Source organism: Balearica regulorum, chromosome 26 (assembly GCF_011004875.1).
Source record: "Balearica regulorum gibbericeps isolate bBalReg1 chromosome 26, bBalReg1.pri, whole genome shotgun sequence".
NCBI lineage: Eukaryota > Metazoa > Chordata > Aves > Gruiformes > Gruidae > Balearica > Balearica regulorum.
Window position 1 is genome coordinate 5,901,313 of NC_046209.1, and position 16,777 is coordinate 5,918,089.

The 16,777-nt window shown below is 64.5% G+C and overlaps 2 protein-coding genes across 2 annotated transcripts in view; one reads left to right on the top strand and one right to left on the bottom strand.

Annotated features, from left to right (window-relative positions):
• The window catches only part of HMG20B (high mobility group 20B), a 97,097-nt gene that overhangs the window by 1,521 nt on the left and 78,799 nt on the right, over positions 1–16,777 (bottom strand). The window contains exons 2-8 of the mRNA XM_075776582.1: positions 4,471–4,551; positions 2,292–2,397; positions 1,813–2,016; positions 1,467–1,587; positions 1,297–1,349; positions 895–970; positions 373–588 (exon numbers count right to left, since the gene is read on the bottom strand). Of these exons, the coding sequence (XP_075632697.1) occupies positions 373–588; positions 895–970; positions 1,297–1,349; positions 1,467–1,587; positions 1,813–2,016; positions 2,292–2,397; positions 4,471–4,508 (814 nt within the window). The 5' untranslated portion in view covers positions 4,509–4,551. The remainder of the gene's footprint in view (positions 1–372; positions 589–894; positions 971–1,296; positions 1,350–1,466; positions 1,588–1,812; positions 2,017–2,291; positions 2,398–4,470; positions 4,552–16,777) is intronic.
• MFSD12 (major facilitator superfamily domain containing 12) lies at positions 6,545–16,562 on the top strand. Its single transcript, XM_075776579.1, has 10 exons — positions 6,545–6,881; positions 11,394–11,604; positions 12,626–12,749; positions 12,956–13,153; positions 13,415–13,507; positions 13,611–13,703; positions 14,374–14,544; positions 14,827–14,921; positions 15,307–15,437; positions 16,062–16,562. The coding sequence occupies exons 1-10, from the start codon at positions 6,593–6,595 to the stop codon at positions 16,154–16,156; spliced, it is 1,500 nt and encodes a 499-aa protein (XP_075632694.1). The 5' UTR covers positions 6,545–6,592; the 3' UTR covers positions 16,157–16,562.

Consider the following 16,777-nt stretch of genomic DNA (forward strand, 5'->3'; position numbering starts at 1 on the left):
GTGACTGGGGAAAGGACCCTGAACACCAAGTGCCACCTCCTGCAGCAGGAGAGCGCCCACACCAACACAAGCCCAGGAACCAAAGGATTTGGGCTAATCTCTGCCTTGCGGACGCAGCTGTGACTATGGCTCGAGAGGATGCCAGTTCCCAGCCTGCCCTATCCCGTTAGAGGGGAGCCAACTGGCTGGCACATCCCTGGGCTCCTCAGAGAGCCCCCCAAAGCGCTCCAGGATCCTGTCCCATCAGATGAGCACCCGTCACTGTCCCATCGATGCCTTTGCTTGTACCACACGTGGAGCCCCAACGGTGGCCCTCTGCGTGGCCACCAGGTCCCAGCAGCAGGCTGGTCCCTACGGCTGCCCCAAACTCACCGGGGATGGGGAGGGAAGCGAAGCTGGCGGTGAGAGCCTGGCGCACCGACTGGAGCTGCTGCTGCAAGGCCAGGGTCTGCCTCTCCTCCTGGGCCAGCTCCTGCTCCAGCTTCTCCTTCGCACAGTTCATGCTCTCCGTGTGCTTCTGCAGGATGGCATTCTGCTCCTCAAACTCTGTGTTCATCTTCCGCAGGCGCCGCAGCTCGGCCTCGCGGGCTGCCAGGATTGCGCAGCGTCAGGAGAGGTGGCGGCTCCTCTGACTCTCCCCCATCCCAAACCCAATCCCTTCCCCAGCCACGACTCTTCCAAGAGGTTCAGCATCACCAATGCCCAGGCTCCAGCCAGGATCCGGTCCCTCTATCCAACCTCACCAGGGACAACCTGGATCTCACACCCAGCGCCAGCGGTGGTCCTGCCCCACGGGATGCGGGCTGCTCTGGCAGCGGCATTGCTTGCTGCGGCCGTCCCCCAAGTAAGATGCTGCAGCGCCAGCGGCCCCCACCCCACAGCCCAGCCCCTCACCTTTGTTTTGGTCCAAGAACTCCTCTGTGAAGATGGGCACGTCGAAGGTGGAGAAGGTGTCGCTGCACTCGCCAGCCTGGGGGTCGGGAGGGGATGGATCAGCCAGGGCTGAGCCCACCGAAGGGGACTCTGTCCGTCTGCTTGGGGCTGGGCAGACAGGAGGCACAGGGACAGGGCAAGGGGTGGCCCTGCCTGGGCAGGCAGGGAGGACAGACAGAGGACAGCTATGCTCTGCCTCCTGCAGCTTCAGGCTCTGCTTCGATGGGAAGTTGGCACCTCAAAGCACAACCCGTGAGTCTCCCTCTGTCCGAACCTGCAGCCAGCCTGATTCCCACAGGCCGAGCCCAGCAGTCCCATGTGCCTCAGTTTCCCCACACATGGGTAGACCTGCCGGGGCCTCACCTTGTGCGGGTGCCCGTTCAGCAGGGTGTTCACTGCCGCAGAGCCTGTGTCCTCTGGAAAAGAGGAAGGAGGTTACCCCTAGGAGCCAGCCCAGCACCCCTCAAGAGGTTCTGGCAGCACTTGGCCAGATCCTGGCAGCAATGCTGGCAGCCACTGCTCCCACAACTCACCTTTTTTGATCTTTTTCTCCTGGATCTTCTCCGTGCACATCTTGTAGGCCTCTGACTGCTGGTATTCCCGCAGCTCCTTCATGTACTGCTGCTTCTCCCGTTCTGCTTCGTCCAGGTACCGCTACGGTCACAGAGGGTCCTCAGTGCAGCCCGGCCCAGCCCCAGGGTCCCTGGGGTGCTGCTGACCCCTCCCCACTACTCGAGGCTCAGCTCCTGCTCACCAGCCCACCGATACTGGGGACAAGCTCCCTTTGTGGAGCTGCAGCCAGGCAGCAAGCAAAGGGGTCTGCGGTGCAGGCTCCAGAGCGTGCTGCCCAGCCCTGGGCAGTCTCCTGGGGGCTGGTACCTGCTTCTCTGAAAGCTGCAGCTTGCTCCACTCAGCCCCCAGCATCTTGGTGATCTCCGGAAAGGGCAGGTCAGGATGCTGTGTGCGGATCTGCTCACGCCGCTCGTTCAGGAAACGCACGTAGCCTGTCACGGGGGCTTTGGGGCCGTTGGGAAGGATCTTCTTCCTCTTCTTGCCCTTGGGCCAGCCTCTCTTCTTCACTGGCTGGCACCCATTGAAGGGAAAGGGACAAGCCGGCATGGGTCAGAGCGCACAATGCCATCGCACCAGCGGGACACAGGAGCAGCCTGCAGACCCACCCGGGCCTCCCGTCCCTTGAGGGACAGCCTGGGCCCTTCTTCGGGCCATGGCCGCAGCGATGGGCTCACCCAGCTGTGCCTGGGCTACTGAAGTGCGAGTGGAGGGACAGCCCCAGGCTGGGCAACACAGACCCCACTCCCAGGGACCGTGCGGGAAGGGACGTGGGCACCAGAGCTCACCTCCTCCTCGCTGTGCGGCTTCTCGCCGCTGGTCCGTGCTGACTCTCCCTTCTCCTGCTTGATGGCCACCAGGAAGTTTCCATGCTGAGCTTTGCCCGTGGCATGTCTGCAGCCAGAGAGCACCCATCAGAAAGCGCTGGGAAACCACGGGACCGATGCCGACGCATCCCCCAGCAGTGTGGCCTCGCGCTTGCCACATGCCCCAGCTCCTGTCTACCCAAACAGCCCTCAAAACCGCTACCAGCCCTGGAGCCTCCGTTCTCCTGCGAGTGGAGACCATGGTTGAGTGATGGGGCTCGAGCAGAGCCCAGCACCAGGGCAGCTTGGCACACAAAAGCTGCCCCAAGGCCCAGTGACAGCCCTGGGACCTTTCAGTGACATTTGGAAGGAGGCTAGAAGCTGCCAGTGCTGCTCCTGGGGGCAGGTAACAGCGACGGTCACACCCCCGTGTGCCACCACAGCTCGGGCCCACACCTCGGCAAGGAGTCTCAAGCGGCACAAACCAGTTGATCCTCCTCTTTGAGGGAGGAGGAGCCGCGGGGGTTTGGATCCTGGCTCCAGGGGCACCGCCTGGAAGCATCACCCACACCCTGGACAAGTGCTGCCAGGGATAAGGAGAACCCTCAAGGCAGAGGACGAGGGCAGGACACCAGCGCTGCCTCGACCCTCCCCAGCCACAACTGCTCCATCAGGTTCCTGCTGCCACAAGGACCCACCGAGCCACCTCCGAGTGGCATTGAGCGGCTCTAACGCAGGGCTGGTGGCCCCAACTCCCACTCTCCGACTCACTGCCTCGTCTTTACAGATCAGCCTCTGCCTTCAGCAGAGGACACGGGTCCAGCACCAAAGTCGGCAGAGCCCCCCTGCCCTGGCTGAGCACACACAGCCCCACTCAGCATCATCCTGGGGCTCCCTGAGCTCCCCTGGCCCCCTCTGCAGCCAGCTCCATCCCCAGTGGAACCGCTGTCCTGCTCACACCCTTTGGTCCCCGGTGCAGCTCCTGCTCCATCAGAGCGCGTCTGCCGGCAGAGCGCGATCGGGCCCCCTGCGTGGGGGGAGCCACGAAGGGCTCAAGCATTGCAGCAAACGGCGTTCGCTTGGGTTTCATCCAAGTCACAAGACGCAGTAACCAGCACAGGGCCAAGCACAGGCCCCAGCAAAGAACCACTGCGTACCAAAAGCCAGACCAATCCCGACCCACTCGGGGTGCACCCCAGAGTTTCTCTTGCCTGTTTGTCACATCACACACCTGGTGTAAACCCAAATCCCCTCAGAGACCCCAATATACCTCTATTGCGTTTATCACCCCTGCAATTAATTTGACGGGAGCCCTTCCTGTAAGCCCCCGGGGACACTGTCTGTAACTGCATCCGTCCTTGCGGGTGGAGGGGGTGCCCAGCACGAGCTCTTCCCATCGGGATCTGAGCCTGATCAGCCGCCCTGCACCCTCACATGAAAGCCTCTGGGAAAGCATGAGACAATCTCTTCTTCCGTCTTCTGGGGAAAACAACATCCCCGAGCCTCCACCCAGGCATGGCCAGCCTTAGGCTTTCTTTATCAACTCTAACAGAAGTATTCCCGGTGATGTCCATGCCGTATCATCACACCCAGGAACGCACTAACACCCTCCAGCACCAGATGCCAGATATCTGCCTCCCCCCTTCCGTGATCCGGATTCCTCACATGCCTAAGGATGCTTTAAAAAGAAAAGTTATTTCAGGCAAGATTCCTTCTCTTATCTGAACCTCCCTCGGCCGGTTCACTCTGGCATCCACCATCCTCCACCTCGGAGGCGGTTCCCCATCCGCCTGCACGGGAGGCATCGCATCCGGGAAGGACGGCGGTCAATGCCAGCTTAGGACAGCACGCGGTTCACCCCACGTAAACTAAGACCTCGCTGGTCTTAATCTTACGAGATGCTTCTTTTACACCTTTGCCCCGTGCTAATTAGCCCGGCTAGGTGGAAGCACAAGCTAACAAAGCAGGCAGGGAAGAGGAGAGCGGTGCAGCCCACGGAAGGGGATGGGGGTCCCCAAAACACACAGAAGACCCCCAGGGCTTGCAAGGCAAGAGCGGCCATCCTTTAGCAAGGGACAAAGGACACGGGACAGGGTGACACGGAGCCACTCGTGGCACGAGGGAGGACACGGGGCCCCAGAGCGAGGCGGGGGACACTTACAGCATCCCGGCAGGCAGCTGCTTGGCGCTGTGGGCCATGGGTCCGGGGTGGGTGGGGGGGTCACCAGCGCTGCTCGGGTCGGCACTACTGAAGGACAGAGCCAGAGCTGGCACCCGCACCCGGCGGGGAATGGGGGGGGGTTGCTGCGGGACCTCCCGGGGGCAGCTCGGCGGTCGCCGTGTCGTGTCCCCCCCAAGACCCTCTCGGAGAGCTCTTCCCCGTGGGGACATCGCAGACCCCCCCAAATGGCGTCTCCTCCCCAGCCAGCCCCCCCGTCGGTCTCTCCGCCTCCCCCAGGCCCCCGCGGAAGCCTCCTCCCCCCCCCCCGGCCCCAACACGAACTCCGCCCCACCCGGGCCCCCCCCATACATCACCCCCCGCACTCAGGGCTCCGGCAGGGACCCCCCAGGCCCAGGATCCCCCCCCCAGGACACCCCCGAGCCCCGGGGACACACCAGCCCCGGGGACCCCCCCGCCCAGCCCCGGGACCCCCCCAGGCCCAGGATCCCCGCCCAGCCCCGGGCCCCCCCCCCCGCCCCGGGGCCCCCCCGCCCAGCCCAGCCCCAGGGACCCCCCCAGGGACCCCCCAGGCCCAGGATCCCCCCGCCCCAGGGACTCCCCCCCGCCCCAACTTTCCTGGCGCCGCCGGAGCCCCTCCACCGCTCTTCCTCACCTGGCCACGCCCCTCTATTATTATGTAAACTAGACGCTCGCTTCAGCGCTTCCGATTGGCCGCTCGCGCCGAGCCGTGGAGCGCGCAACCTAACGCGGATTGGCTAGGGGGGTTTCACGTCAGAGGCAAGCGGCGGAGAGGAGGCGGGGCAAAAAGGAGAGGGGCCGGCCGGCGCAGCGCGCGCGCGTACGTTGAGTTCGGCGCGCGCGGCAGGCTGCCCGCCAATCAGCAATCGGCGTGGGGATGGGGAAGTGTTGCGAGGAGGGCGGAGCCTTAAAGGGGCAACGGCACGGAGAGGGGCCCACCCGAGGCGACCCGGCGTGGGTGCCCCCAGTGCCAACCCCGGCGTCGTCCAGGGCGGGGAGTCCCAGCAGGGACCTCGGGGGGGTTCCAGTGGTCCCAGTGTGCCCTCACTGCTCCCAGCGGCCCTAGTCATCCCAGTATCCTCCCAATTGCTTCCAGTGACCCCAGTTCCCACCTCGGGGCTGTTCCAGTGACTCCATTTACCATCCCCTGCCGCTCCCAGCAACCCCAGTACCCCACGGCTGCGCCCAGCGGCCCCAACGCCCACCCTTGGGGTCCCAATGGCCCTGAACCCCCCCACACTGTTCCCAGTGACCCCAGTACTCCCCTCACGGGAAGAGCCACTGCCCCCAGTACTGGCCATACTGGTTCCAGTGACCCCAGTTCCTACTCAAGTGGAGGTCCCAGTCATCCCAGTACCCCCGCACTGCTCCTAGTGACCCCAGTATGCACCCAGCTGGGGGTCCCCACGATGCCAGTAGTCACCTCAGAGTCCCAATGACCCCAGTACTCCCCTCAAGTGAGGATCCCAGTGACCCCACTACTGCTTATACTGGTCCCAGTCACCGAGTACCTACTCAGGAGGAGGTCCCAGTCACTCCAGTTACCCCCATACTGCTCCCAGTACCCACCCGAGCAGGGGGTCCCCACGACCCCAGTAGTCAGCCCAGAGTCCCAGTGGCCCCAGTACCCCCACACTACTCCCAGTAACCCCAGTATGCACCCAAGTGGGGGGCCCCCCCCCATGACGCCAGTTGTCACCCCAGAGTCCGAGTGACCCCAGTGCCCCCAAAGGGGGGTATCCCCCCCCTACACACACCGGTTCCAGTGCCCACCAGCAGGACCCCCGGCGCCCCCCCCCGCCCCGTTCCCTCACCCCCATACCCCGACGCACCCCAGCCCTGCCCCGCTCTGGGGTCCCGACGCCCCCCCACACCCCACACCCCCCCCCCCGGGGCTCGGCGGGCACCGCTCGGAGCATCCATCCCCCCCCCGCGGGGGAGGCAGAGCCGGCAGAGCGGGCTGGTGGGGGGAGCCCCGCGATGGCGGGGCCGGGCAGCGCCGCAGCCCCGCCCCGTCCCCGTCCCCGTCCCCGTCTCCGTCGTCGTCCCCGTCGCCGTCCCCGTCCCGGCGCTGCGGGCCGGCATGGCGGAGCCCCTGCCGGGTGCGGGTATCGGTGCCGCGGAGCTGCCGCTGCGGGTGCGGCTGAGTTTCGCGACCGGGCACTTCCTGAACGATCTGTGCGCATCGCTGTGGTTCACCTACCTGCTGCTCTACCTGCACGCCGTGCTGGGCTACGGGCACCGCCTTGCCGGTGCCCTGCTGCTGGCCGGCCAGGCGGCCGACGGGCTCTGCACGCCGCTCCTCGGTTACGAAGCCGACCGCTCCGCCGGTTGCGGCCGCTACGGGCGGAGAAAGTCCTGGCACCTCGCCGGTGGGTACGGGGGTGACCTGGGGGGGGGGGGGGGCACCCTTGGCTGGGGTGCTCCGGGTTGGGGTTGGGGAGGGGGTGGGTGTCTGGCAGCGCTGGGGGAGCCTTTCTGGGATGCCCTGGGTGGAGAGGGATGACTCCGGGGAGACTTTCTGGGGTGCAGGATCAGTCCCGGGGTTCCTTTCTGGGGTACCCTGGGGGGTAAGGGGACAAAGGGTGCCTTTCTGGGATGCCCTGAGTGGAGAGGGGTGTCTTTTTGGGGTGCTCTGACTGAGAGGGGTCAGCCCCGGTGGCACCTTTCTGGGATGGGGTTCAGGCCTGGGGATGCTCTGGATGGGACGGGAACTGGGGTGCCTTTCTGGGATGCCCCGGGTGGAGAAGGATGGCCCCGGGTGAGCCTTTCTGGGGTGACCGGGGGTGCCTATCCAGGGTGCCCTGGGTGGAGATGGGTGACCCTGGGGGAGCCTTTCTGGGGTGCAGGATCAGCCCCGGGGTACCTTTCTGGGATGCCCTGGAGGGAAAAAGGGACCAAGGGTGTTTTTCTGGGATGTCCTGAGTGGAGAGGGGTGCCTTTCTGGGCTGCTCTGAGTGAGGGGAGTCAGCCCTGGGGGCACCTTTCTGGAGTGGGGTTCAGCCCCTGGGAAGCCTTCCTGGAGCCCCCTGCCTGGAGCGGGGACCAGCCCCTGTGGCAGTGAGGTGGGGACTGGGTCCCCCCCCCAGACGGAGAGGGGCAACCTCAGTGGTGAGCAGAATTGGGTGCCGTGGGGCGGAAGGGAGCAGCCCCCCCTGTGGAAGGGGGGGGTCCCCCTGGGGGGAGCGTTTCTTGGTGCCTTGCGTGGAGGGTGAACCAGCCCTGGGCAGCATCAGGGCTGAGGCGGCAGTGCCCTGGGGGGGGGGGCAGACCAGGAGGTGCCTTTCTGGGGTGCCCCATACGGAGGGGCAGCATCCCCCAGGGCAGTGAGGTGGGGACTGGGGTGCCCCGTGTGTAAGGGACAGCGGGGTGCTCCAGGATCCCCCAGGCATGGATGGCTGAACCTGGATGGGGAAGGGGCACCGCAGTGTCCCTGTCCTGCCTGGGCACTGTCCCCATCCCAGTGGCCCGTACCATAGGTGCTGCCTGGGTGCTCACAGCCCGGGGCTCCCCGCTGTCCCTTGGGCCATGCCTGCATGGTGACTAGAGGGGCTGCAGGAGTTTCCTGTGTCCCCCTGCATGGGCGTAGCATCGAGTTGGGGTGAGAACCATGTGTTTAGTCAGTTAATGCTACATCAAAACCAGAGCGACAATAAAATCTGGGCTTTCCCCGCAGTCTGGGGGTTTACCAGGGACTTGCCTGTGGGCTGGCAGCTCTTGGTTGTCTCAGTGGGTGACCCTGGGGCATGGGACCACCGACGCCTGGGCTGGGCATCCCGCGTGCTGCGTCTGCAGGCAGCGCTGCGGGCCGCAGCAGGGGAAGGCAGCTGGTGAGTAAGGGGCCCCTGGGGATGCGGAGGAGGTACCAGCTCAGCATGAATTAACAGGTATTCGTCTTACATCATGCCCTGGGGTCAAAAAATGCAACAAAGTGCAGAGGCTGGTGTCGGCAGGGTCTCTCTCTGAGGGGACAGCGTGACCTGGAGAAGGGTCCTTGGTGCTGCGACCGGCGCAGGAGCTTGCCCCGTCCCTGCTGCCTGGCGATGGGGCCTGGGGCGGTTAGCGTGAAGAAACATCCACCAACAGCCACAGATAAAGACCCTCGATGCTTCCTCCCAGTTACAGCACTGTAATGCCCGAGTGCCAGCTCACCCAGAGTGGACCCATGTGGAGAGAGGACGGTTGTAGTGTGGGTGCTCTTATCTTGATCCCAAACTGATCTCGGCCAACTGCTTCGTACAACTGAGCGACAGCCTGATAAGGTTGCTGATCTCCCTGGGGTTTTGCTTCACAAGTCAGGGAGGCTGCTGCGGGGGCCAGCTTCACCCCCACGCCACGACGTCAGCTAGATCAGTGCCCTAGATTTAGGGAAGTGGCCGGAGCTGTGCTTCCCCCCCTCCCCAAGCAGGTCGCTCCGGCTGGGTGCTGACTTGTGTGCACCGAAGGGGAAGTCCTGAATCACGTCTTTCTTGCACAGGGGCTGCAGCTGCCCCAGCGGGCTCCACTCCCTGCTGCGGGGAGCAGAGCACCCTGCCCAGCCCTGCCTGCTTCAGCGGCACGAGCGGAGGCTGGCGGCACGGATGGAGGCTGCGTTTCCCTGGCCGGAGTGTGGGTTATTCCTAGAAGGTGGGGGCTACCCCACTGCCTCCCTTGGCTGACCGCGGTGCGACTGAGCGGGGCCAGCAAACCCGTTGGAACCAGTTGTGCTGATACCGCTCTCTGCTCAGTCGGTCACGCTGTGGTGAGACGCTTCGTGTGGGAGCGGGGCAGCTCATCTGGTGGCAACCAGTGCTCAGATCAGAGGAAACGTTGTGAAACCACAGTCTCGGGTTGGGGGGGGATGTGGATACCACGAGTTGCTATCAGTGGCATCTCCCCACCACAGCACTGGGCTGCCAGTGCCGGCGGTCCTGGGTGGCTCACCCCATACGCCAGCCTGCCTGCTTGCCGGCTTTTTTGGGGGAAACAGCTTCCTGCCACAATGGGCTGGGAAAGACGAGCGGCTCTTTGCTGCCAGTCTGAGCCAGTCTGGCAACGCTGTCCCAAATTCCCTGCCCCGGGGCACCCATGCGGCACAGCCTGGCATTCCCGTGATCCTGCCCCATGGGGCTGGGAGATGAGAGCCTGGTCCTCTGCTCCCTGCCCGGGGTGCTGCAGGGATGGGCAGGGTTTTGGGGGGTTCCCACAGCCCTGCTTGGGAGGGTGGGGGGGTCGCAGGACGCCTCTGGCTCACAGTGAAGCTGCACTCGCTTGGGCAGGCCCGGGGATATGTGGGTGTCAGGATGCAGCTCGCAGCCCCGTTACCAGAGGAGCACGGCTCCGTGGGGGTGGCCCCGATGGTGGGCACTGCCCCTCCTGGGGGACGTGAGGAGGAGGGAGCGACGGGAGTCTCGAGTCTCCTGCGTGTGTGATGGCGGCGATGGCTGGCGGGTGGGCAGAGGGGGGGACGCGGAGGCTGCCGCAACCTGGGGTCTGCAGCTCCTGCCCCAGCGCTCCCCTGCGGACGGGGGCAGGTCCCTCCCAGCCCTTTAGGGGACTGCAGAGCCCGACCCTGCAGGGCCCTGGGACTGGGAGCGGGCAGAGCCTCCTTGATCCTTCATGGTTAAAACCAACAGCCCTGTAACAGGGCACAAAGGAGGTCTGGTCTGGTTTGAACCTTCTTGGACCCTTCCCGTCCCAGTGGTTCATCTGGGGCAGAGACGTTGCAGTCTGCCCCAAAGCCCCCTGTCCTTTGGGGAGCTCCTGGAGCACCAGAGTCAGCTGCGAGCCGGTGCAGGGCAGCACCCTGCCGGGGTCCTTGCTCAGGATGGATCCGAGCAGGGCTGGGATTGTCGCTGCCTGCCCTCGGCACAGGGAGAACCACTTTGCCCCAGCCCTGCGGCAGCTGGGGTGGCCGTGCCAGATGGAAGCGAGGAGGAGGAGGAGGAATTGCCATTCACGGGTGAGAGGAGAAATCTCTTGGGAGGAGGAGGATCTTGCAAAGTTCCCTGGAGAGGAGACCTTGGGGACCTGGCAAAGCATCTGCAGGTTCCCTTCAGCTATAGAACAGGTTCCCGCAGCTCTTTGGCAGCGCCCGGAGAAGCTGGGGACACGCAGGACAGGGCACGCGGCCATCTCCTCGTCGGCACCTGGGCCTCGGGAGCAGTGAAGCATCTCCGCAGATTTGCTCCGTAACCTTGTGAAGGGGGAGGGAGAAGCCAGCCTGTCGCTGCCCGCTCCACGCAGGCGTCCCCACGCCGTCACGCTGCGGCAGAGGGAGGAGTCTGGCTCTGCTGTCCCTGACTCAGCCGGGACCTTCCCGTCCCCCCCATCACACTGGGGGTGTCCCTGGCCATGGCTCTGCGGGTGACTTCTGCAAGCATGGAGGGAGCGGGACCACGGGAGAAGGGACCAGGAGACAGATGGGCTGGCCCTGCGCCCACGGGACAGCCCGGAGCCCTCCTGGCACTTGGGGTGCCTTATCGCCCTCGGGCAGGTGGCAGGGCAGCGCATGTCCTTGGGGCTTATCTGCACAAATGGAGACGGGGAGAGAAGCTCTTGGCAGCTGCGTGTCATGATGGCGTGAGGGTCTGTCCTCTGGCATTTTGAGGGGGACAGAGCGGGTGCGAGATGGTGCTGCACTTTGTGGGGGGAATTTGTCTGGTATCAAGTCTCTGTCTGTCTTGCCACTGGGTGCAAGAGGGAAGGGGGGGGGGTGGGTCTGGGGCTCCACGTGTCTCACCTGGCTGGGGGAAGAGGCACACCTCCCTCCCCAGCCCTGCGGGGTAGGACCTGTCCTAGCAGAGGCCTGGCTGTGTCTGTCCATCTGTGCCTGAGCTGGCTGCGGCCATTGGGGTCCCAGGGAACAGGCCTTGCAACCTCTCACTGCTCCGCTCTCTTCCCAGGCACCACCTGCGTCCTCGTGTCCTTCCCCTTCATCTTCAACCCCTGCCTGGGTTGCAAGGACAACACGCCGCAGTGGGCAGCCTTCATCTACTACCTCCCCTTCGTCATCATCTTCCAATTCGGCTGGGCGGCCACGCAGATCTCCCACCTGTCCCTCATCCCTGAGCTGGTGACCAGTGACCATGAGAAGGTGGAGCTCACAGCTTTCAGGTGAGGACGGCCAGACCCGGGTGTCCTCTGAACCCAGGGGAGCAGCCCTGTCTGCGCCGGGTCCCATCGCTTGTGTGACAAGAGGTCCCCTGGGTGCTACGGGGCTCATGTCCGCCAGGTGCCACAGCACACTCGATCCTTCAGTACGGCAGGACCAGGACTGGGCCGTGCGGGTGTCCTGCAGGATGTGTCCAAGTGACACTGGTCTTCTGGGTTGGCGGCCCAAACCCTTTGGTGCCAGGAGGGAATGTCTTGATGCTGGGGATGTTGGTGACACAGCCCATGGGACGCTCCCCTGAGCTGGGGGCACTTCTTGGGGACTGGAGGGTGATGGTCACAGGGAAGGAACAGACCTGCCCTGGATGTCCCCAGGGAGAGCTGGGCAGGCCTGTGCGGCTGTCCCATAGGCAGGGACGGCCCCAGGGCCAGGCTGGGCAGCACGTGCAGTCGGTGCGGCACAGTCCGTGCGGTGCAGTCAGTGCGGCACAGCCCGTGTGCGGAGCCCGGCTCAGTGCTGCTTATCTGGCACGATCAGGCTGTGGGAAGGAGTGTTTATCACATGGAGCAGGGTTTGGTTATCTGTGCTGGTGGGAGGAAGTTCCCCTTCTGGCAGGCAAGGGGGGACCGCAGCACAGCCGGGCAGAGAGGATGTGGGGCAGTGCTGGGGTAACCCCAGGCTGAGGGGTCTGGCTCTGGGGGAACCAGGCCAGGCAGCTCAGGCCATCCTTGGGGCAGAGGTGAGCTGTGACTGGAGAGTCGATAGGCTGACCCAAAGGGATCTTGGTTTCTTCCCAGTCATGCCCCAAGGCTTGGATTGGGTGTGCTGGGAGGTGCACCAGTAAGGCTAGTGCCTGGCCAGATGCTGTGTGCTCTTGGAGGTGTCACCTCAGCGGTGACACTGGGGTGCAAAGCTGGCTGTAGCATGCCTGGCTTGGAGGGCAGCCTTGGGTCGAGGTGTCCCTGCTGTGCCTGGAGCTGGGCTTGTCCCTCTGTGTCACAATAAGGTGCTGTCTCCCCGCAGGTATGCCTTTACCGTCATGGCCAATATCACTGTGTATGGCCTGGCCTGGCTCCTGCTGAACTTCCAGGTGGACCAGCCTGACCACACAGAGCACCTAGGCATCCAGGATGTCCCTATATTTCGGGTACGTGGCAGGGCTCAGTCCCTGGGGTCCTCTCTTGCCTGGGTGGGACACGGCTCAACCGGGGAGGTACCAGAGGGAATGAAATAGCAGTGCCCTGAAATCTCACCTACCGCAATGGGCAGGGGCTGCACTGAGGTCTCTCTGGGTTTTTGGGAACCCTTCTTTATCCACCACCCTGCTATGCTCACCCCCTCTGCCTCACCCAGAACCTGTCCCTCATTGTGGTGGGGCTGGGAGCTGTGTTCTCCCTCATCTTCCACCTGGGCACCAAAGAGAAGCCGTACCCGCCGGGCTCGCTGCCCCAGCTGGAGGAGAGCACGCCCCTGCTGCAGAAGGAGCCTACGAGCCCCCCGCGCCCACTGCTGATCTGGAAAGACTGGCTGCTGGAGCCTGCCTTCTACCAGGTACGGCCGCGGACAGGGCTTGTGGCACCTCTCCTGGGCTGCTGCCCTGCCTGGGCGTCCTGTGGCAGTGGGGTGTGCCCCTGGTGCGGGCGAGGATGGAGAGGTGGGCTGTACTGGGCACCCACCTACCATATCAGGGGGGCTGTCCCCTTCTTGGCGGGCATCTGTGCCATGACAGTGTTGGGCGTGGAAGGTGCCAGCCTTCCCCATCTCCAGTTTGCAGGGGCTGAGCAGTGCTGCCCTGTCTCTGTCCCCTCACAGGTCGCGGTGCTCTACATGTCCACCCGGCTCATTGTCAACCTGTCCCAGACCTACATCGCCATGTACCTGACCAACTCGCTGCTGCTGCCCAAGGTGGGTGCAGGACAGGTCCCTGCCGCTGTGTCGAGCTCACATGGGCAGGGGTTCTGTGCCAGTGGTCCAGAGCCCATCTTCTCCCTGTCCTTGTCTCTTGCAGAAATACATCGCCACCATCCCCCTGGTGATGTATATCAGCGGCTTCCTCTCCTCCTTCCTCATGAAGCCTGTCAATAAGTGGATAGGCCGGAATGTGAGTCCTGGGGGCCTGGTGAGGTTTGAGTTAGACCCAAGGAGAGGCCCAGGTGCCAGATCCTGACCGCACAAGTGAGCAGAGCACTCAGCACACCTGAGCCTGGCTGGAGAGCAGGGACCCCTCGTGCATCCTCTGCAGACAATCCCATGCTGCAGCTTGGGTGGTGGGCAGGGCGAGGGGGCATGGACCTAATCCTGCACATCCCTGAGGCTGGCAAAAGCGATGCTGGTGCCCACGAGAGGCAGAGGGAGAGTTTGGCTGAACCACCCTGGGGAGGCATGGGGGTCTGCAGTGCCAGCGGGAGGGGTCTGCCCCTCCAGTGCACCCCCCCTCCACAGTGCAGCAAGCACCATTCCCCAGTAAGCCCCCACCTCTCCTGCTGGTCAGGTGTCCCCGTGCTCTACGCAGGCACCCTGGGGGGCTCGGGGCGGGAACTCGGCTCTTAGGCTGTGGCCAACACTGTAAAACAGCCTGAACCACAGCAAGGCCCCAGCTGTTTAGGGGGTCTTTGTTTAAAACCAGCTGGGAGAGAGCCGGGGCTGTCCCCCGCGGGCAGCAGCTGGCCCCCGTGCCCTCCCCGCTCCCCCCTGCCTTGCTGGGTGTCAGCCGATGCGGGGTCTGAGCTCTCCCTTCTCCCTCTGCCTGTCCCCACGCTGGCCCGGAGCAGCTGACCTACTTCGTGGGCATCCTGGTGATCTTGGCCTTTGCCTCCTGGGTGACCCTAGCCAGGGAGATGGGAGCGGAGATCTACGGGGCAGCTGTGCTGCTTGGGGCCGGCTCTGCCACCATCCTGGTCACCTCCCTCTCCATGACAGCAGACCTCATCGGCACCAACACGGTATGTCTGCTCCTCCAGCCCAGGATGGACTGGGATATCACAGCGGGGCTCGGAGCCCACAGGCTGACGCGGTCACTGGCGTGGGATGCGGGGGGACAGGGACCCCTGCGACGGGGCTCTGCTGTGGGGGTACGGGCAGCCGTGTCCCCTGTGCCCGGGTTCTGCTGTAATATGGGCTCTGCCCATGAGAGGGCACAAGGCTCTCACTGCTGACGCCCGCTGGGCTGCGTGGCGGGGTTGGCCTCGGCGCAGCCGCCGATGAGGTTTCCTCTCCCCTCACAGCACAGCGGCGCGTTCGTCTATGGCGCCATGAGCTTCACAGACAAGATGGCCAACGGCCTGGCTGTGATGGCGATCCAGAACCTGCACCCGTGCCCGTAAGCATCCCTGCGGGGTGGGAACCGTCCCAGTGGCAGCTCCAGCCACATTGCCTGGGGGGCAAGCAGCAAATATCCCTCGTTTGGAGTGAGAGACATGGGTGGAAAACAGCTCTGATTTGTCTTAAATCCTTCCTCGACTTCTCCTCTGGCCCTAGACGAGGGCTGCACCTCTGGGATGCATGAAGGGGCTGGGGATCTCAATAGCCAGGGAGCTGCCCTCTCTCCTTGCCCTGGACCTTTCCCTCACGTCCCACTGTGAATCAATCCTGATACCGAGGACACGAGATTGCTGTCAGCAGCCCCTGGCACTTGGGCAGCACTGGGCTACTGGGCTAAGCTTTGGTCCTGGCCACCGAACCACATCCCTGCCCTCTCCCTGCAGGACTGAGCTCTGCTGCCCTGCCTGCGTCAGCTTCTACCACTGGGTGATGGTGTTGGTCACCGGAGGCATTGCCATTGCCGCCATCGCCTCTCTGTGCTGCATCATGGTCTGCCCCATCCGTATCCGCTACCGTGAGTGGGGCTGGGGGCACCAGCGGTGGGGGGCAGGCATGTGGCTGGGGGAGAGCCCTGTGTCCTGCGTCAGCCTAGACTAAAGTGAAACTATCTTTCCAGATGGCCCCGGCTGCAAGGAGGCAGCGGGAGCCCTGTCCCAGCGGGAGGTGCCCTGCCCGCGGGGGGACCCTCATGGTAGGCACACAGGGCAGGGCCGCCATCCTGCTTCTGCTGCTCCTGGCCCCAGAACTGGGGTCTGCACCTGCTTGCTGCGGAGGGCAGGATCCACCCCTGCCTGGCCCCGCCATGGCCATGCTGCCCCTGGCACCCCTTGGGCCACAGAGAGGGGTGGCGGGGGCTGCTCCATGTGCTGGTGGCCAAATGTGGCGGCAGGGGTTGGGGTGCCCCTTGCCAGGCTGGGCACCCAGGCGCAGCGCTCAGTGCCAGCTCAGCAGCCGCCTCTCCGCCCTGCTGGGTGCCTGTGTCTTGCTCTGGGGTGGGGGGAGAGGACGGACACCCCCCCCCGCCCCGATGCCTTGGGGACCTAGGCAGGAGAGCCCAGAAGGTCCGGGCCAGCACGTGGTGGGTCACCCCGGCAGCTGCAGCGGTTTCTAACCTGTCCCTTCCCTCCTGTCCCCACAGATGCTGTCTGCCTGCGGGGGCTGAGTGGAGCGGAGACCTCCTATGGCGGGACAGAGAGCATGGAAGGAAGGAGCCAGAGTGGCACCGTCAACTGAGCAGGGCCCGTGTCCTCGGCCACCGTGGTGTCCATGCTGCTGAGCTCTGCCTGCAGGGACCCCCGCGGCAGGGGACGGCAGTGGGATGGGGCGCTGGGCTTGGGGGGCTCTGCCCCCTGGCCTGTCTTCCTGTCACCTTGCACTGAACTCATGTGTCCCACACCCCCTTCCCCGTGCCCTGCCTGGGGACTTGTGAAGGATGTCACCCTGTGCTTGCACAAGTGTTAACACTAGAAGGCCCTGGGCCGGGCTGCGGAGGTCGGTCCCAGCACGGGGGACAGGTGCCTGGCCCTCGGTTTTAACCTGCTTTTTTAAGGTCAGTATGTACAAACGGCACTTTTTAAAGGAGGAGAAAAAGGAGAGAAAACAAACAAAACCCAAACACAACAAAGCACCTCTAACCATGGATCGGTGCCCGTGGTGTCTTCCCTTGGGCAGGACCCCTGGGGCCTGGGCTCTGCTCCTGGGGGCGGGGGACCCCCCTGGCTGGGGGGGCAGAAGCAGGGTAGGTGGTTTGGGGGGGTGCACCACACAAGGGCTCTTGGGGCTCGGACCCAACGGTTCGCCCTTTTCTCCTTTATTCCTCCGCGCACAGGGAGGCCGCAGCCCCACGGCCCTGAA